The 25,126-nt window shown below is 36.9% G+C and overlaps 1 protein-coding gene across 1 annotated transcript in view; it reads right to left on the bottom strand.

Annotated features, from left to right (window-relative positions):
• fig4a (FIG4 phosphoinositide 5-phosphatase a) overlaps window positions 1-25,126 on the bottom strand; it is a 43,450-nt gene that overhangs the window by 6,076 nt on the left and 12,248 nt on the right. Inside the window, exons 9-22 of the mRNA XM_008397766.2 lie at window positions 24,403-24,565; window positions 21,424-21,521; window positions 17,878-18,011; window positions 16,711-16,827; window positions 15,464-15,509; window positions 14,635-14,783; window positions 14,263-14,429; window positions 11,611-11,749; window positions 10,790-10,848; window positions 9,523-9,670; window positions 9,246-9,329; window positions 8,304-8,499; window positions 2,587-2,675; window positions 168-242 (exon numbers count right to left, since the gene is read on the bottom strand). Of these exons, the coding sequence (XP_008395988.1) occupies window positions 168-242; window positions 2,587-2,675; window positions 8,304-8,499; window positions 9,246-9,329; window positions 9,523-9,670; window positions 10,790-10,848; window positions 11,611-11,749; window positions 14,263-14,429; window positions 14,635-14,783; window positions 15,464-15,509; window positions 16,711-16,827; window positions 17,878-18,011; window positions 21,424-21,521; window positions 24,403-24,565 (1,664 nt within the window). The remainder of the gene's footprint in view (window positions 1-167; window positions 243-2,586; window positions 2,676-8,303; window positions 8,500-9,245; window positions 9,330-9,522; window positions 9,671-10,789; window positions 10,849-11,610; window positions 11,750-14,262; window positions 14,430-14,634; window positions 14,784-15,463; window positions 15,510-16,710; window positions 16,828-17,877; window positions 18,012-21,423; window positions 21,522-24,402; window positions 24,566-25,126) is intronic.

Genomic DNA, 25,126 nt, shown 5'->3' with positions numbered 1-25,126 from the left:
TATATATATATATATATATATATATATATATATATATATATATATATATATATATACACACAAAAACTGCAACTCTGTTATGTTTTGATATGAAAACACCAAACTCTAGCATTTGTGCCGAACAGCAACATCAGTTCTTTTCATTTAATAGTTCACGTTTTACTTACAAGCAAATGATATTCGCCAAGTTTATGCGTTCTGTTTTCTCCACTGTGTGCTGGTTCTCACCAAGATGTGCAAACCTGCAGAAAGAAAAAAGAAACGTAAATAAAAAAATGACCCTCTAAAGGTAAATTATAAATCCTAACTCTTCAGTATCATATTTTTTTTCTTTATGAATAACTTTGGATCCACCGTCTTCTAATTATTCATCAGGTTGTCCTCCCCCCTCCCCCTACTGGCAATAATGTGCAAAATCACAAGGGGATTTCTTGTTCTTGCTTATGATTTTTATTATTGATGCACTGATTAGTGGCGCTCTGGCTTTCACTAACATCTTTAGAGCTGTTGCTACTTCCAGTTCCAATAATGAATGCAATTTAGTTCTTATTATGAGCCACTATGGTCGGGGGATATGAACGTCATTCTTCATGACAATTTGGAGGCCAATTCCCTTGCTCCAATTACATCTCTGTCTGCCGTCAGAGTCACATGGAACAGAAAACAAAGAGCGCTGAAGGTGTTTGGAATACAAAACGAATCCTGGGAGGGGAGACCGTAGCGATGTGTGTCAGAAAGGAATCAGCCGACACTAGAGAACAAAACAGCGCACGCCCCCACCAACTGGCAGAGAGCACTGAGCAAGTTTCGGACGGGTCCAGTCCACCGAGTCAACTGTGCCGCCCCACCCGCAAGCACGTTTTCCCCAAAAATGTCACACCAGGAGAAGAGGAAATAAGCAATATATGCAACAATGTAGCTGTTATGATAAATAATGTACCCAAGACGAATTTTCTTTCAACATTTTTCTTAAACAGCATAAGTTTTATAATACATCACAAAAAATAAATTGTATATACATGACCCAAATAAAAGATGTGACCTGGATTTAACTAAAGGGAATCAGTATGAGCCTCCTACTGGGTAATAACGCCGTTGGTGATTATCTGTCAGCTGGCAGCCAGTTACTTAACTCCAAATTAAGCAATGAGTGGCTTCTTTTTTTTTTTTTTTCCCCAAGCGAAAGGAACATTTTGTGGTTGGGGAAAAGATGTTGTTTAAGGAGTTTCCAGTCATTTTCATGCATTGAGCAGAGGAAACATCTACAGAGATTTTACGGAAACTACTAAAAGTTAGCTTAAGAACTGTCCTGTGCATTAAAAAGAAAGAAAAACGTGTGGTCTGAAAAAAAAAAAGAAAATCCAGACTGATTCTGATCAGCAATCACTTAAACGTCTGGTGAACTCAAAAAAAAAAAAAAAAACCTACAGTAGACCTCAGTGCTGTTTGTACTGAAAGGATAATTCCAAACTGTTCCGGGTCTTCCAAGGACACGAGAGGCTATGTCTGGAAAAAGACATTATTAAAGCCATCATCAAATATTCATTTAGCTTCCAAGGAAGAAATAGTTATGTTCAATTTCGAAGCCTGTGGGGATCTATTTATCAACACTGCTGGGTGCATTCTGGGGCAAAAAATAAGATGCAACACAGAAGAGAAACAGACAAGTGAACGAGCGGACAAAGGTGGACAAAGAACAGTCGGGTCAGGAGTGTGATGCACAGAGCAGGGCAAATATGACTATGTCCATTTATCAAAATTGATTATTTTTGCCCCGAGGCGGTGACTGACACAGAGTCCTTGTTTCATCCTTTGCTGACCTGGGGACATATGAATGGAAATAAAACCTTTTGAAAATCAGAACAACACTTCTACCTCAGACATAAATTAGGTATTTAGGTCAGATAAGAAAGCAATTATTTCAACGGTTAGTTGTCAGGTCAGAGAACTTGTTGCCTAAGCACAGCACAGAAATTATTGGCATGAGAATAGATTGCGTGGTGAGATTCTGTTGTTCAAAGTTGCAGTGGTGACGGGACACGACGCATACGTAAACCACGAATGGCCAAAATGATTTTTAGCGGCCTTAATCTGGCGTAAAGGGGTTATTCTGGTTGTCGAGCTTCTCCAGCTGCGTTTTGAAATAATCAGTAAAACCTGATGTAGATGAGGACAAGAGATAAGCAGACAAAAAGTGTTAAAAAAAAACAGCTGAACACTGAACATCTAGGAACATCTTTTTTATGACAATCATAAGGTTGAGTTACGCTTAGTTTTGTTTACCCATCCATAAAGTTAGCATACATTTTTTGCTATGTTTTTAAAGCTATGTTTTTTTTGTTGTTTTTTTTACCACATTTAGACATAGACAGTTTTCTTTCAATTTCCACTCTTTAGATGGTCGGCAACATCTTTTCTTTATTCAATAAAAAAAAAAAAACTCTGTTGAGAGGAAAATAAAAGCATCCAACAACAGAATTCCTCAAAAACTAATGAACCACTTTATTAAACAATAAATCTGTCTTTGATGTGGACAATTTGCAAAAAGGTGGGTCCATAAATGCAGTCTATAGCAGTAACCTTTACCTTTCATAAATGAGCAAATCCTCCTCTGCGGGACACTCTGCAAGAATCCGACCATAAGGCTCCTTCATTGCTTGCTGCGGCTGGACCTCCTACAGAGGTGAGACAAATGGTAACAAATGAATGTGAGCGGCACGGAAATAAATAAACGTGTTGACGCGTCAACATCAATGTTACCAAAGAGGTACAAAGAAGACCAGTTCGGGACGTTCTTCTCGGAACATAAACCCATTCAGACAAGGTCATCGAGTTCAGATGCTCCTCTGCAACGTCTTCAGCAATTACGGCCACCCAAGGAGTTAAGCAGCTTTGACAGTAATTTAGTGGCGTCTGATGAGGCAGTTTTAGGTTTCTCCATGTTTGTGTCCTGTGGCCTCCCGGGGTTCTTTCGCATGGCGCCCAGTTCGTAGAAACACAAAATGTCCATAGAATTATGACCACATGTCTAATCTTTTGCAAGAATTCATTTCTGCCAACTACGAGGAATGACGCACCGGAATACAAACTCTACTCGACCTCTAAAGTTACCTTACGGCACCTGAAAGAAAGGTTTTAGAGAGCTGTTTTATTCATCTTTAAGTCTACTGAAACGTGTTTTATGATCTGTAATGTGCAGATATGACCAAAAAAAAAAGCATATTCAGAAATATATCACTTAAATTTTTTATGAACTGGAGGTGATTTACATGCCTTCGTTTTGAACTGGAAGGAGCCTCTAAAGAAACAACAGACGGCTGGTTGTGTAACAGCACATAGAGCAGCAACCAAGGCTAATATCCCTCTTTGTATTGCAGCAATAGTTTCAGCACTATGCTTTCGATTTTGTTGTTTCTGTATTAATGTGAGCTGCACCAACAGGCGAATGAGTTGCACAGATAGGGCACCATGAACAAAAAAATAGCTGCTCTAGACACAAAAAAACATAAATGCACAAAAACAAAGATCCACAGATCCTGTCCAAAGCAGACAGAGACAAGAATAGGACATTTAGGGAAAACGTGAACTTACTCATACATCCACACTAAAGCAGAAAAAAAAACCAAGCATGTGTAGTTTAACAGCGAATGCGGTAATGATCTAATGTTTAAATATTTCAGCGTTTTCGTGTGTTGTGCTGGCACCAAATCCATTCTCAGAGACTGCCTGCAGGCAGCGACACACATAATGTGTTGCCCGACACGTGAGCTCCATGTCCAGCACCAAATGCATTTATTCATGACTGGATCATAGCTCAAGGTCCTGACAAGACAGAAAACTGAAGAACAATACATCATGACTCAGGAGTCGGAAACAAATGGATGGAGAGAAAAGAGGCAGGCATTTTTCTAATCACAGTCAGACCTGTTGAGATTTCTCAGAGCAGACTTTCTCTGCTCAGAAAAATATTCAATTTTAAGGTTTTAATCGACGTTGTGTCAAAGTAGCAAAAAAAAAAAAAGGAGAAAAAAAGCACTTTTCTTTTTGTTTAAAATCCATTTAATTAGATGCAGACTGTGAAGATAATAGCTCACCAAAATCCCTCAACCACTTTGGGTGTAAAGTGACAGATTAAAATGGAACAGACCTTCTAAATACATAAGGGAGTGACCTAATTTAAACCTCTTTTAACAAGGTTCTTAAGTAGTTTTTATTGTTTTTCTTTATCTCAGTTGAATTCAGTTCTGTTGTTAGAATTGATAGTATATATCTTTGTGTCCAAACATCTTCAACAAGCTTTCATAGGATGTCACAAGGGTGTCCCATGTTCATGGATACACATACACTGTTTAAAAAGGAGCCATCTTTATCTCACTGTATAAAATTAAATTAGAGCAGACATTAGCTGCTTTAAGTCAGTTGGGTTTACCAAGTTATTTCCATTTGGTAAATGCCAAAATAATGACATTTTTAATTAAGTGGACTTTCTTATGCTTAGAGACTTTCTGATGCTAATAATGTATGTACACTATTGACTTTACAAAAAGCAATTAAGATGAAAGTTATGTGTTTTTTTACGCATTTTATTAATTGCATTACTATAAGTGTAGCTTTACCATTTCCCCCATTATTTTTACATAAAGCTACTACATGCCAGCCCTTTCCTAGAGATAGATACAGAAAAATAAATCCTGACCAGTGTATTCTTGATCTGTATTGGTAAAAAAGATTTTAAGATGGGATTGTTTTTTAATTAAATTTAAGGCAACTTGAAAAGAATTCAGATAACTTTTAGTAATGAGCTAAAAAAAAAAAAAAAGTGTATGAAATGACAAATCAGGAGGCTTGTTAATTAACTACAAAAACAACTGAAAAAGAAAGAATTTTCTAAAGTGTCCTTCATTTATTAGCTGATTCAAGTGCATATAGACACTCTGGAGAACACTCAGAAATAAATAAACTTCGAATCCTTTTTCTTTGAAAATTCCTGTCACCTTTCATGACATAATAAAGACTCAAGAATGGATGGATGAGTGTACAAATCTTTTCATTATTCTCAAGGAACTCTTTACTTGACTCAATTGAAAACAATTATTTTTAATCTGTGGAACTTTAGAAATAGCTCAAGTAACTGTTGCTCACTATTTAGTCATCATTTTTAACATGCCGTTGTTAATGAAATGTAATTTTTTTATTTTTATTTCTTCTTCATTTTTTCCCCCACTGTACTTAAGAGATGCTTATCTAATTTTCAAACAAAACCAAACTTTTTGATTGACTGAAACTACTAATTAAATCGAAATCTGGCAGGTGGTATGAATATGAATTGGGCTCAGTTGTACTTTTAAATATGCCAATGAAGAGCAAAGCTTTAATGTAGGAAATTAGTTGATGGTGACATGAAATTGGAGCAGGACTAGTTTCATGAGACAGAAAGACTATTTACAAGTAGGGACAGAGGTCCCCCTAATCTGTACCCAACAGAACCAGACGGCATATGTCCGACACAACAAAATCCTTCAACAGCGGAGCCCAGCTGTTGAGTCACCAGCCAAGAAAGCACTTCAGACTGTGGGAACAATCACCTCATCTGAAAAACTGTGAATCACAGCCTCATTACATGTAAATGAGGACAGGAGGATAGAGTGTGAGCTGATGTCATAAACACCATGAGGAGGTTTGAATTTGTTTACATTTTGCTCTTGAAATATATGTCTAAAGCATTTCTTATGAAGAGTGCTCTTGGAGAATGTTGTACATTCCATGGTACAATTGATCCATCTGGTTAACACAGTGACATTGTACCTGCACTAGATGTTCCTGCAGAAATACAGAATCTGGGCCGATTTGAGGGGAGGGGGATGGAAACGTGCGAACAGTCCACACGGGGCGTGAAACGGATACAGATATAGACGGGGCAGATTCACAGATTCATGCCTTCCGCAAACAGCCAACATATGGTAACCTATATACTCGTAGGTGTTGGTTCAGAAAGCGTTTATGGAAAATGGTGTTCAAATGATGCGCACAGTGAGATTGTTACTTTATACTGAAAGCTGAATTTCCATTTCTATCATTTTTAGAGAAAAATGCTGCAAATCCTGTTTGAGTCCCAAGCAATTCTTCAGATGAGGTTTAGTTTTAATGATTCAAGGCAATCAATGAACTTCAGATTCACTGATGGCGCTTTGGGTTCAAGGGCAAAGAATAATGGAAATTGAATTCCCAACTTGTTTCATTCTCTAAATTGTTCTTAAGATAAGTTCTTGGTGTATATATAAATCCAAAGCTCTTTGCTTCAAGGTTCTTGCACTGTTTGGACAACTTTCAGCCTTTTTTTTTTTTTTTTTTACATTTTCTTTCATCCAGTTGATGAACTATATGTAAAAAGCTTGACAATTAATTTATAGCAATTTTTTTCTAAAAGTTGTACCAGTATGTAATTTGTAAAAACCAAAAACTGTAGAAAGGATGAACAGATGGTAAAATGGATAGATAGCTGGAGTGATGGATGAACAAATGACAGATTGATGAATGGAGGGAAACATGGCCGGAGTTACACACAAACCTACAGGTTAATGGATGAATGGACAGATGGACCAATGGATGTCTCGATCTGATTTCCATTAAGTACGTCTGCAGTGGTTAAAAGGAATCTAAAAGGAAAAGAACTACACTTGTACAAAACGGAATCAAAACAGCCCCGGCACAATAAATCTAAAAGATATTACTCGTATTGAAAATGGTTACCTTTTTTTTATTTTTTATTTCTGTGAATTAAGATTACTACCAACTCTAACCTACTTTGATTTTTTTTTTTTTAGGAGCCAGAGCACAAATCAAAGTCAAGCTAAGAAATCAACCGAGGGGAGTGAAGTGAAGCCCAGAAAAGCAGACACCTGCATGTGGCTCTCACCTGATATACTAAAAGCAGACAAATCCCACTGCACTTGCCCTACATGCTTCAGACTCCATAAAGACAACTTGATTTAAAGGAGAAAACAGATGGAAGTGTGACACACTCCCTCTGAGAGAAATAAGGTGCTGAAAAAAATACTTCAACCATTTCTTCACAACAAACACCTATTGAATTATTCATAAAATTCCTAATAAATACTTTTAGCTACAAATTAATTTGGAATCATGAAATAACACATATTTTTGTGTCACGTCCTCTATGGTGTTTGTTCATAAACACGTAAAGAACAATGCATCTGATGTGAGACCTTAAGAATTACTGAAAAGTAAATGATTAATCTAGATCTCTGAGTCCATCAGTCAAGCTGCAGTTTGCAAAGGTCTGCTGGGACTCATTTACACACCGACTTTGAAGGACAGTAATCAATGACACTTAGTGTAGCTGGACCAATCAAACTTAGCAGAAAAAGAAAAAAAAAAACAAACAACAAAAGTTGTGACCGTGACAGAAATCGATTGGTGTAATTTGAATGCTCCTGCAAAAAAAAAAAAAAAAAAAAAAAAAAAAAAAATCCAATTAATGTGTGGATGTTGCACACAAAAACACACACAAACGCATAAACAACTTAAAAGTGCTAATAGAGATCTTTGCTTTCGTCACTTGTGCAATTTTGTAGACCATAAACAATACTAGTTTGGTGTGTCATCAACATTTCAAATATAGTGCCTTGGAAGAAAAATGCTTATGGTGCTTGAATTTATTTTATGTATCCATAACAGTTTAGCAACCATGTGTGTAATTTTAGACTTGTAGCACCAAACTGATGTTGCAACATCAGCCGAACAACACTGCTACTGACATTTTAGGGTAGGAAAGAGAGAATTCCATTAATTGGGACTCTTCACTTATTTTGGGGTGAAAATCAAAATTAACTTCACCTTATTGACCTTCATGCTGTTTCATAGACTGTGACTAGGCTGATATTTACAGTTTCCAGTTTGATGCAAACCAAAGGGAATAATTTTCTTGTGAGAGACTTAAATACAAGTAAAAACACGGAAATAAGGAGAGGTAAGGTACTCACTTTGCAAAGGAAAAATGCCATTAAGGCCTAAAATACAAGCAGTTATCATTGCATTTATTTCCCTTAGGCCTTTAGGAACCATTATTTATATTTGGATTGCCACACGGAAGGAAGCAATTCTCTCTTCATCATAAAAAAAAAAAAATAAATAAATAAAAATTAGGCCCAACAGTTATAAAACTATTCAGTTGGTAGGAGATGTGATTTAGGCCTCATTTAGCAGATAATACATCAGATCTCAGAGGAAGTCACATTTGATTTGTTTCTGACTTTTTTTGCCAGCATGTGGCTTTATCTTACCTCTTGCGTGCGACCGCTCTCTCCAGACTCTGTCAGCAGCTTGATCGGGGTAGAGCGCTGTGAAACAGACCCTTCGTCGTCCCGATCCTCCTCCGAGTCGTCCTCAGACGTACTGGAGATGGCCTCCTCACTGGGGGGGGGAGGCGCGCTGGCTGCAGTCTTCCTCTGGAGAATGGTTTCCTCCTTGCTGCTCTTGCTGCTCAACAAGGAAGCACATTATTAGTAACTCTTATACAAACCTTAATTAAGGTGCAAGTCAATGTCATATGGGACCACTTATCATTACCTCTCAACAACGGCTTTCATTGTGCCACTGTCTTATGAAGCTCAGATGAAAGAGCTACAACACTGATTTCCAGTTCTCTTAATTCCTGTTCTGTCAATAGATTATTCCACATGAGCTGTAGAACTCTACTGCTCCTCCAACGTTACCATAAGGCTATTAAAAACAGCTGAGCTTATACAGAGATTAAATGACACACACAGGTCACCGCTTACCTCAGTCACTTCATAATATTTTGTTTTGAGGTCAAACTATGACTCAGCACAGAACATTTGACAGCCCATGAATACATACTTACGGTAATGTTGCGCTGAACTAATGCAGAGATGACCGTAAAAGCTGTAAGCGTTATTCTTTTTCTTAGTAATGTTTGTCTGTTTAAGCTTTTGATACCAGAAATGCATGCATTCACAAACAGAGCTCATCAATGTGTCCGCTCAACAAAAACACGGAAAAGGACAGACCGTATTTTCTGGTAACCTGAGAACATGATGATTAATGAAGCTGTGTGTGTGTTTAATGAAGCGTGTGTGTGTGTGTGTGCGTGTGTGTGTGTGTGTGTAAGGGCATGGTGACATGGGATTCACCTTACAAAAAAACAAAACATAATAACATCATCCCCAGTGTGCCAAAATGAACATAGTTAAAGAAGGATTCACCCCAGCACTGATTTTCCAGTTTCCTCTGGCTTGCGGACTGTGAACGGACTTGGATCCACTCCCACGGATTTTGGCATAAATTCCCTTTATGAACAAATAAGAAAATATAATCAATCGACATCCTTTTCCATTCCGCCAATAAACGGCTAATAAATTCATCAAAAATATTGAAATCGGTTCATTTGCAATTTCTACATCAACAAATGTAGAACTCAATACGGTACAATCGATTTCACCTCCAAAACCTTCAACGTTTTTGGTGTTTGTACTCGTGTACCTTGCAGAGTTGGTCATCGCAATGCAGAAAGTATCATCAAAGGAGGTGAGCTCGTAAGGTTTGAAGAACTCTGTGTAGATGTCAACACTTTCATCAAACTGGTTCATCCTCCTTACTTTGATGGTCTTCATTGTGTTCTCACAAGCAACTGCGCACACACACACACAAAAAAACAAAAGAACACATACTGAGGAACATTAACAGCTGGCCACACAACGAAAATGACATCAAGAGTTTTTATGTGCCACATTAATGAGCACTGCAACATTTGAAAAGACAATTATGTGAAATGAGGTTAAAAGCAGATGGTTTCTTACAGTACAATTTAATATTGTTAATAAGAAAAGGATTTTCTGTAAAATGTTTGTCATGTAAAGCAAAAAAAAAATGGTTCAGCTACAATGCGATAAACTTTCAAAGTTAACAATGCCAGATATTTGCCACATCAATCATGAATGAACAAATAAGGATGTTTTTGTCACGTTTCAGATCATAAAACAGATATTAAAACAGCAAAAGAAAAATACAACCAATGTTCACAATATTCTTTTTTAATAAGGAGAAAAAAAATTTGAAAAAGAGACAAAGAAATTATGCTTTAAATCTAATAACCGGGTGTACCAACCTGACGGCAACAACTACCGTCAACCAACAGGAAAGAGTTTTTTTGCGTTGCTGTGAAAAAATGATGTCCCAATCTTATCTTTTAAGTCAGTCAGCTTGGAAGGTTTTTAAGCACTAAAACATGCTTCTGGTCTTTTCACAGCATGTTTTTAGAGTTTTTTAAAAACCCGATTTTTATTGAGAATGCTGAGAATCTTTTACCAAAGATTCTCAGCATGACGTCCAGCTTCCTCCAGCTTATTTCTTTCTCTCTTTTTTTTATTACAAATCTCACATCTGTTTGTTGACGTAGAATTAATCATGTATCCTTACATGTTGTTTTAAAGTAAAAAAAACAACAACAAAAAAACAGAAAGAGCAGAAAGAAATAAAACAAACAAACCATATATTCAAATCCAGATTATATAGTTTAAAAAGGCACAACTTGTAGTTCTTTTTTTTTTTTTTTGCTTTAAACGCAACAGGAAAGGGTGATATAGATTTGCTGAGGTTTTCAGAGGGCACATTTCCTAGAAACACAATTCCAATTCTAATTCCAACAAATTATTTGGCTTTTTTTTTTTTTCTTAAATTTTTGTGCCGTTTGGAAATAACGTAGAAAGTAGAAAGTAGAGAGAGCGGTTGAATGCACAGACACCGTTACCTTCATCATAAGGTACAGGCAGGTAGGACAGGACTCCTTCTGACCACCAAAATGTGTAGCTGGAAACAAGGTAGACAAAAAAAAAAATTTATTAATCTCCTCTGAGAACCACTGATGTGCTCTCTTTTGTCTGCACTCATCTGAGTCTGTACTTAACCCAGATTTAGAAATTGGCTTGTCATGACCGCCTACTGTAGTGCTGAATACACCCTACTCCTATTCAGCGTTATGAAAGAAGAAATGCATTCACGGTGATTTTACCATGTGATTTGCCCCCCTTGAGCTAACCAGAGAGAAACTGGACAATATGTGGCAGCTAAACTGATTACAGCTGCAGTCATGCTAATTTCTTGGAATAATGAGTCTGGTTCCTGGGACCATTGTTGGCACAGAAGCTACTGGTCCGAGACAGAAAATTAGGTCCACTTTTGTGTAAGCATGAAAACAACAAGAAAGCAGAGAACATGAATACACACACACATGTAGCAAGTGATACTGGGTCAAAACCTGAAAAATAATAGCACCAATGAAACAGGAACACTGCACAAAGTTAAGCACAAAAGTATTTATACCCCAGGTAAATGTACTTTTATTGTCACGTTCAATTTAAACAAGAAACGTGTTTCTTATTCCTTTCTTAATAAGATGCTCTTTCAAATGTCGCTATCATAACTGTTTGATGCCTTCATGTGTTGAGTTGTTGTCGAGACTCTCGCTCTGTGTCAACTAGCAACTTCCAGTATTTTAAGCCACAGGATCGATGTCTGTGTGTGTAACATGAAGGGGGAGTTTTACTTATGAGCATAAAGTCATTTCCTTACCTGTGTCTGTTGTGTTGAAGGGCCATGGTGCTCCTCTGATGAAGATAAAAGTCAGTGGGAAGCTCCCACAGATGTGCCTTGCCCTCTGACGGCTGGTAAACCTGAAGGAACAAGTTGATGGCGTCTTGTCTGTCTGCATCTGAAAGATCCAAACACAACCATCAGTCACACAAGATTAGAAAATATAAACAAGTGAGAACAGAGATATATCGCACTGTCGAGAAATACAACTGTTTTTCATCCTTATATATATATATATATATATTTTTTTTTTTTTTTTTTAAATGCTTAAATCAAATTGTAAATCTTCAGTGGTTTTCCAGACAGGAAGATGGTAGATGGGTTTTTTTTTTATCTTGGTATAAAAAAAAGGTGCAAAACATTTTTCTCTCTATTAAAGATCAGAACTATGAATAGAAAAGCCTTGATGAACATTTTCTTTTCCTAATAAAGCTGTCTGGCTTTACCAATCAAACAACAATAAATCAATCTCCTAACAACCTTACAAAAAGAAAAAAAAACATTGCAGCAGTTTGATTTCTGGCTGTACGGCTGCAACATAATCCCAGTAGATGTTTGTATGCTCAGCCTGAGGCACATGTTCCACATGTTGCCCAGCCTGGTGCCAGCTATTCCACCCTCCAATTGTGAAGTCACGTGCATAATGCTCCAGCAGTGTCAGTGGATAATTAGAAGCTAATTTCAGGCCCATTAAAGCATGCCAAACAGACTTTTTTTTTTTTCCAATCAGGTAATGATAAGACTAGGGTAACTGGTGAATCACTGATGTGCACAGGAAGGACTGGCTCACATGCTCAAATTCAAACCAAAGGTTTGCTGTTAGGCTGAGACCTGGACTCACTCTGCAAGTCAATTTCTTCTGCAACTAAACTCAGTCATCTATGCCTTCATGGCTCATGTCTGTGCACCTATGTGCAGTCATGATGGAGGGAGTCCTTGACAAAGTGTTCACACTCGTTTTTACAGTAGAATTTTCTCCAATTTTTCACATGGTAGAGAGATAAACTGTGCCAGCTCATGTAAAAGTATGAGCTCACAGCGAGATAAATCTTTGTTCATCACGCAGTATGAATAAAGATTACACATGAGATAATTAAAGTACAGCTCAGCTCTGATGAGAACGTGTCAAGTGTAATCTTTTACCAAGCTTTACAACAAAACTTGCAGTTTACGTTTAAAACTGCTAAATTTGTTTTTAAAAAAAAATAATTTTTCAATACATTCAGTAAGAGAAGAGCATATAAATAATATATATAGTTGAAAATATTGCTGAAAAAGTTATACTTTTTTTTTTTACCATCTTTCTTGGCCAACATTTTACCAGCAAAAGCCACAAAAAGCAGGCGAACAATAATTGGACTTAGAGAGCGAAAGAAATAATTTTCCCCTTTCAAATTTAGGAATGGATCAAGTGACAACATTTTTGGCAAAGGGCCTTGAATCGTGATGCGTTTTTAATAGTCACTGAGCAACAGAGAGGCACAATTTCAACTCTATTTAGAAAGCTCACAGTGGCAATTAGTTTGATGAGATGTAATTGGTCTGCAAGCCAAGTAAAAAATAAAGGGCATCACACTTACAAAGTAATTTAATGTTTTCCTTTTAGAGGACAGGCATAGAGAAGACACCAGGTAGTGAGTGGGGACAGCAAGGCATTTTTCAGTTTATTACCTACATATAACTTTATTAAGTTTCTCTGTGATCTTTGTCAGGTTCTTCCTGGAAATGATGAAATTAATACTTTTAAAGAAATGGGACACTTTCTATGACATCGTTTCAGTGCACCCAGTACATAAGTCCATGGTATTTAGAAAATGACTTTTCCATGACTTCAGTATAATTTTCCATGACTCACATACAACAGGCTCATAAAGAAAAGTGTATGACTGAAAGACCAAACCCTACCAAGTTGAACTTAGCGAACATGCAAAAGTGCAGGCAGATAGGGGGAAATATAAATGACAAAATGTTTTTAAATGAAGCCCACACAGACAGGTCTGAATCGAAAAGTGTCAATATATTGACTGAGGAATCATATGACGTTAATGTCATAAACAAAAACATATTAGCAGTAACGCAAACACGAGATTGTGGGCCACTGGGCTTGAGCCAATGTGCGGGTCCTATACAGTAATCAGCCACCGTCTCCTATTGCTCTGCCATGACAGGCTAACGGACAGTCTTGGACATTTCGCTCCGACAAAAGTATCCGACCCGTCAGCTGACCTAGATTTGTAAAATATCCGTCTGACCTGAATAAAAGCCAAGACACAAAGCAGGAAGTTGACTAAGCAGGTAAATTAGAGCAGCTGTGATTGTCTGCCATTACGCCCGACCGTCCTAAAACTGGTTGAGTCACTAGTGTGTCATGAAAATATAACTGTCAAGTCAGAATTGTTTATCTTGTAACCAACATACAACGACAAACTGGGGTGTGATTTATATTAACACGAGTCACAAGTGAGAGCATCAATTCGTTTATGAAAAAGAAAAAAACATGGCCAGAAACTTGTTCTAATTTAAACAATAAAGTGTGACAAATGAAATATTTTTCTAGCTGTAATTAAGAAAATAATTTTTTTTTAAATGTTAATAACTGTGCAAAGCTGCATGTGTCAATGCCGCACATACCCGAGAAAGCATTGCTGTAGTACCGTGACAACGTCTGCATGATGTCTTTGGAGTGCTGAGTCCAGGGTGCAATTTTGCGGTAGGTTTTCACCCTGTGGACCAGCTGAGACCCGCCATACTGCAGAGATAGAGTATCTCCATGGTCCTCATACAGCTCCTCAAATAACCTAAATTAAGCAGGTGACGGATAAAAGAAAAATGATTTCTTTGACTGGTCAAATGAAAAAATATTACACATGACAGCAGGTTTTGTTTTATTATTATTATTATTGACATTTGCTAAACATATGTCAAACGATGAGGTTCTGAAACTTTTACTGAAGCAAAATCTACAGTCATGGTAAATATGTGAAAGTGTTAAGCTATCTTTACCTGACACAGTCTGTATCAAACTGTAACTTGGGCTTATCTATCATTCCCAGTGCATACAGTTGATAAGCCAGTGCACATTTTCCCACCATGAACTGGGCTGTATTGGTACGATCCAAACAATCCACACAGTTGGTTCTCAACACACCAGTCTGCAACAACAAAGTCTTCGTTAACCAGTTAACCTATAAGAGGTTTTTTACTTCACAGACCAAAAAGGAAATAAATTTGAGCAGAATTGTTGGTAACAAAGAGGCATATTTAAAATTCAAAAGCAACTGAGTTGTTGCGTACTTTTGTTACCCAAGTCTTAAATATTAAGAGGCAACACTCTCTCTGCGAGCTGCTTTCAGACCAGTTTTATACTCTGTCTTTTAAACTAGTCATCCACAAAACGATGATGTTTTTTCTGCTTTTTCAGTAATTTTAAACTTCATCCTCCCAGTTCAAGCCTATCAGACAGATGATTTAATTAGCCAATGACTTTCAGCTTGAAAAATCCAATCTTGCAAATTATTTTCAATAACAATTTCTTTTTTTTTTTTACTTTCCTTTCAGTTTTGTTGTAGTTCTATAAAACAAGAAACATTTTCTACCCTTATTATACTTAAAAATATATATTTTTTTAATTTATGAATATCTATGAAGCTATTCAGATTCTGGTTTAAAGCTATGCTTAAAACAGTATTCACACTTATAAGTCAACAAAACAGTTGCAGTAGTAAAAAAACAATAATCACATATCTTAATGTCACATTTAAAAAATGTCTGCTAGACAAAGTTGTTTTTACCATTTACAAAGTTACACCAAAACTACCGGTATGTGATGTACCTGTAGTCGTCCAGTGGATGTAACAGATCCACCTACATCTCGCCACCTGACAAAAAAAATAAAAATAAAATAAAATCATTAGGCAAAAAAGTAAAATTCAAATTCAAAAATACTTTACTGATCCCAAGGGAAATTTAAATAAAAGGAAAATGTTATTAATATTCAATATTTTAAATGCTGTAATTTCCAGACTAAAAGCCGCTACTTTTTAAACATGCTTTGAACACTGCCTGATGTGACCAATATATGTATTTTTACCAACAGGTTTTGAAAGTCTGAACTGCTGCATGATGAAGAGGACAAAGTAAAGTACATTTTTCCAAAAAGCTACTCAATTAAATATAGCCAAATAAAAGCAATTGCTAACTACCCACATCTGTTTTTCAAAAGCCTAAAAGTATTTGAATGTACATATTTTCTTAGGTTAAACACGATCATTCAATATCTGCTTTTTCAAAGAGGCACTTTAAAACGAATGGCTACCTCCAGCTGTTTAAGTTAAAATTTCAGACAACCACAACAGAAATTAAGGAGTGTTGTAATACAAAGTGTACCTTGTCACTGCAGGAAGTCAATGACTTCATTCAGACTGAGACAGAATTGGCTAATGTGGTTGGTAATATATCCCAGAGCAACAATAAAACAGAAAGAAGGTGTTTAAAAAAATGAATAAAAAATTCAGACATGAACCTTCCCCACGTGTCAGATGAAGACTACAGGTGCCATCATTAGTCGTTCATCCACCGCTATGAGTGTCTACAGAGGAATCGTGGTTGTGTGTGCATGCATATGCATAAAAAAAACAGCAAGTGAGCAAGCATTGTATAATGCAGAAGAAAGGGTAATAAATATTGGCCAGGGTATGGCTGCTGGGTTACATAACAGGATGGTAATAGCGGCTGAAAGCGATTAAAATATGCAGACGGTGAAGGAACCAGTCTCTCAGAGGAGAAACGGCAATCTACTTGGCTTATTAGCAAAAGTTTCCTTGCATTAGACCCGCCATCAGGCATCATTTCCATTATGAATTAATATCTTTCAAATCCAAGCAATACTAACACACTTGACCCTGCATAAAGAAGAAAAGATTGATCACATTCGCAAAGACTTGAAAGTAAAATATTCCTGACAAAAGTTTTGCAGTTTGTTTAATCTGGGTGTGTTGATTGCAGCTATGAATGTTTCACATTTGCTGTCACTGAAAGAAAAATAAAAACCAGTAGAAAGTGTGAAATACAAAGATTCACCTGTCATCTGGTCTCAGGGTGTGGCAGTAGAAGTCGGAGCGATTGATGAAGAAACCTGTTCGCTTCACCACGTTTTCTGCTATCATGCTCAAGCGGTCTAAAACGTTGCATAATTTGCTGGAAAATAGGAAAGATTTTGAACGTTAGATCACCAGATCCGTAATCCGGTGGTCAGATGTTCCTAGATTTTTCAGATGATACATTTTCACATAAGGATATCTTAACTGAATTATTTTCAATGTAAATAAAAAAATGCTGATAAAATTCTTCTGAAAAAGGTTTTAATTCGGTGTTTTATTGAAAAGTATCTACTTTGTCGCTTTGCGTTTCCTTTTCGCGCTCCACCTTCATCCCTTGAACCAACACAAAAGTTGCAACATCTTCCCCCAAAAAAGGAAACTCCTTTTATTTTTCCTTACGTTTCGCAAAGAAAACTTTAGGTTACTTTCGTAACCCCGGTTCTCGGAGTAGCATGAGTGAGCGTCTCAGCTATAGGAAACGCTCTGGGAGTGACTGGCCACTTAAACTTGTGCCACCTGTGCACAGGTACAAGATGTCATGTGTGATGCCTGGCAAAACCTGTCGCAGCCTTTTGGTGCTGAAAACTGTTCCTGGCAGGTACATTCAAGTGTGAGAATCACCACAAACTGCCAGCTAGAAAAGTCAGTGAAAAACAGGGATTTGTAATGTTTTTTGGTATTTTTAAAAAATAAGCAAACAAATCAAGGGAAGCAAGTTTATCTTGACAACTGGCCTTGTCTACATTTAAATGATGTGGAAATGTATAGGTCAAATACTCTGGCCTAATTTGGTGATTTGGTTGACTTGTCATTTGATATTGCTATTTTCCAAACACACACTCCAGTTTGTGTATATTTTGCAAAGGATGCTCTTTCATTCACACTTCACTATATCTACTGAAGGCATCTCAGTACACATTTAAATTGAAAATCTGTTCTTTCTTGTTTATCTGTTTTTGATGCTCTTTATTCACATTTAGCCTTTTAATGAAGGGCTCTTGGCAGACTGAGATGACTTGGCTGTGCAGGTAGATGTGCACAAGATTTGAGTTACTGAAAAGGACACATCTTGTCTAGAATAGTCCAAAATAAGAATTTTTAATAAATGGACTAACCATTTAATCCATTTAATTCTTAAATTAATTACCTTTTGGTGTAGCGGGCCATGTCCCAGGCAATGTAGTCAATGCGATGGTCTGGAGGGAGGAACTGATTGAGGTTGATCACAGCTGGGTAGAGCTCTTCACTGAGAATCTTTTCGTGTTTCCTCTTTTCACGTTTCTGTAGGATCCAAAAGAGATGTACACCAGGTTACATCATTAACAGATATCATCACCAGAGAGCTAAAACAGGACTGAGAAGTGAATTTATGGAGAGTGCCAAAGTAAACAAGATGGAAATGGCATCAGGCAGCTTTTAAATCTCTCAACCAACTACATTACTCCAACATTTTTTAAATGTTTGGTCATAATGACCATTGCTAGGATTGGAGAAAAAAGGGGGAAACTTGAAGGCCTGAGAACACTGTCCCAACTCTGATGTACACTATTGGTAGCATCATAATTCATTGGTGCATGGAGGACTTATGTACTTCAGAAAATAGATGGAATTATATAGATATTGTGTGCAAATTTTCAATATCTCAAGATATCAACCTGGAAGTTAAAACTTGGGCAAAAATATGACTTCCTACTGGCTAATGACCATAAGCATACCACCGAATTAGCCCCAAAGTGGCTTAGGGACAATAAAATCGGTCTATTGGAGAGGTCGTTGAAAAGCCTTGATCTCAGTCCTATTGGAAATTAGTGGGAAAGAATGAAGAATGAACAAGAAAAATGAAACGCATTTTGTGTTTGAGCCTTAAAACCTGAATCGGTTTTACTAGTAAGGAAGAAAAGGCCAAAATCCCAGCAAACTCAGAGAATCTAATGGAAGGACAGCAAAGATGTTTAATGTGAAAAATATCACTTAAAGTCAATGCTGCCAAATTTAATGTATGTAAATATTTTTGATGTAGAAGAAACTTAGTATGTAAAAATGATTAAATTATTCTGGCATTTAGTCCAGATAAATGCTTGTCTGGGTGCTTTTCTAAAACAGGAAACTTTAACTCTAATTTTATGTAAGATGACAGGAAAAAATATTTTTTATTTTATTTTTGCAGTCTATGTAAACATTTGATTTCAGCCACATGTGCTTCTAGCCTTAAGACAATGACTTATGTCAATAAAAAGGGATGCAGTCAGTCCATCTCTGTGACTTAGGCCATCCATTAAGTTATTTGTGTGCCCCCACGCTGTGCCTTTATGACCCTTCACTCTGGGTGATAATTGTCATGGATGCATCATTAAGCAGGCTCACATCTCCATTCACACCATCTAGCAGCAGCAAAGTAACATGGCAACCGGCGAACTTACCAGAGCATTTCCTAGCACTTACTCTGCAAGGCTCGTCAGACATTCAGTCACACATTCTGCGCTCAGATGAGATACTACAAGTATCCTATATATGTGCATGCGCTCACAAAGTGCCCCAATGAAGTGTTTGCATGTATGAATAGAAAAACACGACAGTCAATGGTTTATGTGGGTGCAGCTTCTGACATTAAACCAGAATCTGCAGCAGTGACACAAGCACATGTGTGAACACGAGGAAGCTGGAGATAATGGGAGTAATTATGTCAAATTTCATTCTAAGGCAACAAAGCATATTTTTCCACACGTTTTTTTTTTTTTTTTGTTCCCCTTTTGCCAGTTCAGTTGTGTGAGTGAATATTCAAATAATTGTGATCACATTAAAACAATTAACTTTTATTATCTTATCTAAAAATAATGTATTTTTGCACACAGTTAAAATTTTATTCTAATTTAATTATAGTAAAAGTCATTCACATGCTTGGCCATGTGCTTCTCTAAAAGATATCTTGGACTTGACAGGATACCTGCTGACCCCAGTGTCCCCAATGGGGGAGGTGGGTCGGCTGTCGAGGCTTTATGGTTAATTTCCTTTTTTTTCCCCTTCTATCCGTCTCTCTGGGATAAGTGAGGGAGTGTACAGTGAAAGAAGGGGGCAAATCCCTCTTCTATTCCCTATGGTCTGCAGATTTCACATGGCTGTTGCTTGTGCGGACATTGGCGGCCTGCGATTGGTCCCTCATGTCGCAGCTCCCCTTGTGAGTGACAACGTGAGCTGGAAATCCAAGCCACAAATCATATGTCTGGGCAGCAAACAAAAGCTGTAATGTGACGGACAGCCGGGTGGAAGTAAAGTGAAACATGCACACATCAATCTGTTTGTTCCCCTTTTAGGATGGCAGTGGTCCCTATTTTAAAACATAAGAGCAGTTTAAATACTGATATTACCACCGCCCTGGGTAGGATTTCAACAGCTGGTGATCTCAAACCACTGAGAAAAATCTCTTGTGCCCATAATAGTTCACAGCTAATGAACAGCAATCAATCGAATGCCGCAGAAATTACACATTCCACCTTGCCCTGTTACACCGCTCAAGTGATACCACAGGCAGAGCGGATAAAAAGATAAATACTTCCAAGAATGCAGAACATTTCCTGTTTGCTTCCTAAATAATCCACAGAGTAAAATGCCAGTTCTCTAAATAACAAAGGGAGGGATTTTATTTTTGTTTTTGCTGTTTTTTTTGTTTTTTTTACAGTGAGCAGACATATTTGAGAAATCAAAGTTGTACAAAGTTTTATGATGAAGTACATCTAATCTAAAATTCACAAGTGGATTAACCACTGAAAAAAATCTAAGCTTAAATCAATCTAGCCATGCATCCATAGAAATAACACAAAAAACGCAAAAAAAAACTCAGTATGCTTAGGAATCAACTCAATTAATGTGTATAGTGAATGTGCTTAAAATTGAGTGAAAATGATGGAACCATCAGGGTTTCTGTCAGTTAGTGTTTTATTGCGCAATTAAGTACGAATAACTTTTTAATTTATCCTCAACATAGATAGTAAATTAAGTATAACATTAACATTGCTATGCGACCATATGCAAGGTCATCCTGCTTTAATCACCATCTGTGAATGTAGATTTAAAGCTGCTTTTGTCCGCATGTTCCTTTAATGAACAGGATGTTTGGTAAATGTAAGAAATCATTTTTCAGCTTTTCAAGAACTTTGTTGTGTGAATTGTCTTTTATTCAAGGTAGGAGAGAGTGGTTAATGAAGCTTAATCACAACTGTATGTGTTCAAGTACCTATAATGTGAATCCAAAGCATGGGTGGGCTTTTCTTCATGTTCTCTTTGTTCCAGAAGGTTTTGAGAATTAAAAAGTTTGCAGACTTGACCAAATTAAACTGTTCATCGTACAAAAATAAGGAAGAAAACCCCAATTTTTAAACGGTCCAAAAAGGTATATGCTCTGATAACAATGTTGTTGGCGCAGCTTAAGAATAATACAAATCGCTTCAACAATGTGCAAGCCATAAAAGTCCCTATCTGTAATGTTAAAAGGGAAGTAAAGACATTATTGCTAAATCTATAGTGTATATTTTCAATCTAACTCACCACTTAACCACCACACTTATATTTTGCAAAGCTGCATATGTTCTGGCTGAGGACAATTATTGACATGGTTTAGTGTCAATAAACCTTAGCTAGGTTTCCCCTTCACATGAGATTTGGATCTCAGAGGGACGTTTCTGTAAATGCTTATCACCTTAACCAGGTTGAGGATGATGATGGGTGATCCAAACCGCTGCAGCATCTGGTCAAAATGCAGGGCAGCTATATTAGCATATGGATCTGCTTGGTCCACTGTAAAAAGAGAGGAAAGAAAACAGAAAATAGAAGAGGGTGAGATAGGATATACTACAAGAATATGAAAAAAAATTCTTCTCTGATCAAGGTCGTTTTTAAAAGAATTCAACATTATTATCTTGCTCCATATTTGGCAAAATGTTGTCTTAGTGTGGTGCTAAGGATGTTGGGAATTTAGACATACAATTCTTACAGTACTGCCTTTGAAGCATTTGGTTGACAATCATAAATATAACAAAAGTCATAAAGAACAATATGCAAATAAGACATTTAAAAAAAAATCCTTTCTGTAACAGATGGCATCACACCTATATAGGAAGTGCAACAGTCTAAAATCATGATTGCCTCAAAATAACTTCCCCTAAGTACTTGGAAAAATGTAGTATACATTTGCAAGAGATCCAGTAGTTCACAATTGCAGAAAACAAATGAAAAAAAAAAAAAAACCTTATGGCAACTTTTAGAAATAAAATCAATCCATGGCTTTTATTTTTGGAATCTGCGCACGTTTCTTTTCAAGGTTGAAACTTTTAGAGTCTGAAACTTAAGAGTCTGTGATGTCAAACTTCACCACAAGCTCCCCCCTTTCCTTCGCGTTCTGTGCTGCGTGTCTTCACTTCCATTTACACTCTTCTGTTCATTCTAAAACCTGAAAAACATTACCTGTCTCCATCTGACACATGCTGAGCCGCAGAACTGCTATGAGGCGCGAAAATTAAGTGTGAGGAAAAAAAGGCATCAAATAGGTCAGACTGTCCTAAGCGCCATTTCATGCAGTTGAATTTAAGTACAGCATCTTCCACATTAACTGCCACCCTTGGTAAAGATGTGGAAAATCCTTGGGATGAAAAAAAATTTAATAAATAAAAAATTCAGCTGCAGCAGTAAACAAAGTGCTTCAGTTCTTAAACTGCACTGCATTTGGAGATTATTTTTTCTCAATAAACACCTAGTTAGAAAAGGACTTCTTTGTCACATCATATTTATACCTCATTTAAACGTAATAAATATCCCTTGACACTGATGAACTAAATTAAAATATATTTTTTAAAATAGAAACCGCTGGATCTATTTTTATTCTATTTACAGGACTGCACCAGGACAATAACTGTGACAGCTGATGCAACTTAAAACTGACAGTTTCCAACTTTGTTGTCCCTCATTTCATCATTTTTCGCCATTATAATTTTGATGTGCCTCTGAAGAGTTATTGTGCTGATAACGTCAACAATAGCGGGGCAGAGCAAATCATTCAGGCTATCAACTTCGCAATCATGTCATCTTTAATCCAGTCATTACCCATTACATTACAGATGCAAATTTAGAGATTTTGCTGTCATTTTGAAAATGGAGTAGCAAGAAATGGATGGTTATGCATTTACAGCCATGGCGCTGACCTAGATCTTTCTAACAGATGTCAGGCAGCAACGGGATCGGTTAAATATTACAACCGCGTTGGATGTGGACTGGTCACACCCACTTCGACACACAAAGAAACTGTATGAAAGTATACTTAGTTAAGATACTTTGCTTCATTTACACACTAATTATCTTTGAGTTTCTGAAGAGTCAAACAAAGACTGCAGCTGTTTCATAAGGACTAAAGGCCAAATAATTACAGTCCTGTCTTGAATAAGCAGCTCAGCTTTTAATGAAAAGCACCAGCTATATTAGTAACCAGAGGCTTTGTTTGAGAATCTGTCAGTTCAGGTGGACAGCCGTGTATTGGTAGGTTTGCAGTACTCGGTGAAATGTTCAAACTTTGTTTTATTACTTTATTGGCTAAACCAGCTTTAAACGTCTCCCTGGACTCTTTTCTGTGTTACTTGGTCTTCAGTTTATGAATAAATTTCACACAGGTAGACTATTTACCGATTAGGTATTTTGTGACAGCAATTGGTTGCACTACATTTAAGCTGTTAAGAGTCAGAAAACAAACACAAGTAGCACTTTTTCTCAATTTTTATGATTAAAATATTTTAGCTGAAAGGAATAACATTCCAAAATATGAAAAACATTTTTAAAAATTATTCATTCATTAATTTATGGCGTCTTCAGTGATAAGATGACCCCCAAAAACAACTTTGAGACTTCGCTTGAATCAAAAACCGGTGTCAAGAATCCACAAAAATATACTGACAGTATATACAAACATATAGTATGAAATATAACCAGACTGTCCAAGGCCTGGATTAGATTTCCAAAAGTCATATGAGGACTTGGGATCAGAGGAGGACCAGGACAATAAGACAAGACAAGAGGGACAAGAGGGATTTTGAGGGTTATGTTGAGCTACTAAAAGTCATCTGAGGATGAAAAAGGACCACAGCAGAGGAGAAAGGGATTATCAGTTGATACAGGCATTGTACTTACGTAAGCCTCAGTGTATTTCTGTTGATACGCACACGGTAAACCCTATCAGTCTCTAGTGTCATCAGTCTCACCCGATCACCTCCCATTGGTTGAGGTTATAGAGCTTTTATTCCATTCGGAATGAGACAGATACAAATATGGAAACCATGAGGGGGTCATCCTGCCCTTATCTACTGATCTTTTTAAATCCTACTTACGTAGGATTGTACAGGAAACAGAAAGGCCTTCATAAGAAACCAAAGTCTTATTTTAATGTAAAACAGGTTCCAAACAGGTTGTTTTAGGTTTTGAGAAGCAAAATGTAGTTTTTTTTTTTTTTTTTTTTTTTTTTTTTCCTGGGCCTCAGTGCTGCCTCATAATATTTTAAAAATAAACGACATGGAGATTCAAACTTATTAAAAAGACAAGTAGTCTGTGTTTTTTGTCGAGTAAAGCTGAATACATGTACACAAAACAATGAAAAACATTCCCTTTTAATAGTGCATGAGATACCCATAGGTCTTACATCTTATGGGTGGCTTTGGCATCATGGTGGAAATGTCCTGAGACCAGTACAGTGGTACAGAACCTCGGACCTGGACGTACGAGGAGTAGCTTCCTGCTGTGAAAGACATAACCGAGGCATCGTGGACGATCTGTTCGGTCTCTACCTCATTAGCTACGTCCCCCTGGGGTAGAAAAGAAAAACTTAATTAAACCATAACCAAGAGATTAAAAAGGAGACATTTTCAAATACAGAGAGCGAATGTTCTTTAGCGCTTTATTTAAACGTAAAGAAAAAGATTGAAAAATCTTGGTACAGCAACAGCTACAGAATGTGCACTGACAATGCTCTTCAGAGATTTCTTCAGAAATTGCCACAATCTTGAAATTACATTAAGACATATTAGTTGCAGGACTATTTACTCCTGTAACGGTGCAGGATAAAAATCCTCTTTCATTTTCATACAGAAAATGCAAAAAGCAAAGGTGAAGGGTGATATGGGTATTTCTTTCTAAAATTAATTATGGATTTTCTTATTTAAAATGACACGTATCCATTCATGTTCATTCATATGTCCACAAAAATACGACTACCTGCAAATCCCCAATTTTTTTTTATTTTTTATTAAAACAGTCCAAAACAGGAGAATGAAAAACAAAATGTGTGCCTTAAGTTCATCCTTCCTTCCACAAAACACCCACACAGATACTCATGCATACTGAAGAAAGAGGCAGGGGATCCAATT

This window comes from Poecilia reticulata, linkage group LG21, assembly GCF_000633615.1.
Source record: "Poecilia reticulata strain Guanapo linkage group LG21, Guppy_female_1.0+MT, whole genome shotgun sequence".
Lineage (NCBI taxonomy): Eukaryota > Metazoa > Chordata > Actinopteri > Cyprinodontiformes > Poeciliidae > Poecilia > Poecilia reticulata.
The sequence above is the reverse complement of the archived record's forward strand: the minus strand, read 5'-3'. Positions and strand labels throughout refer to the sequence as shown.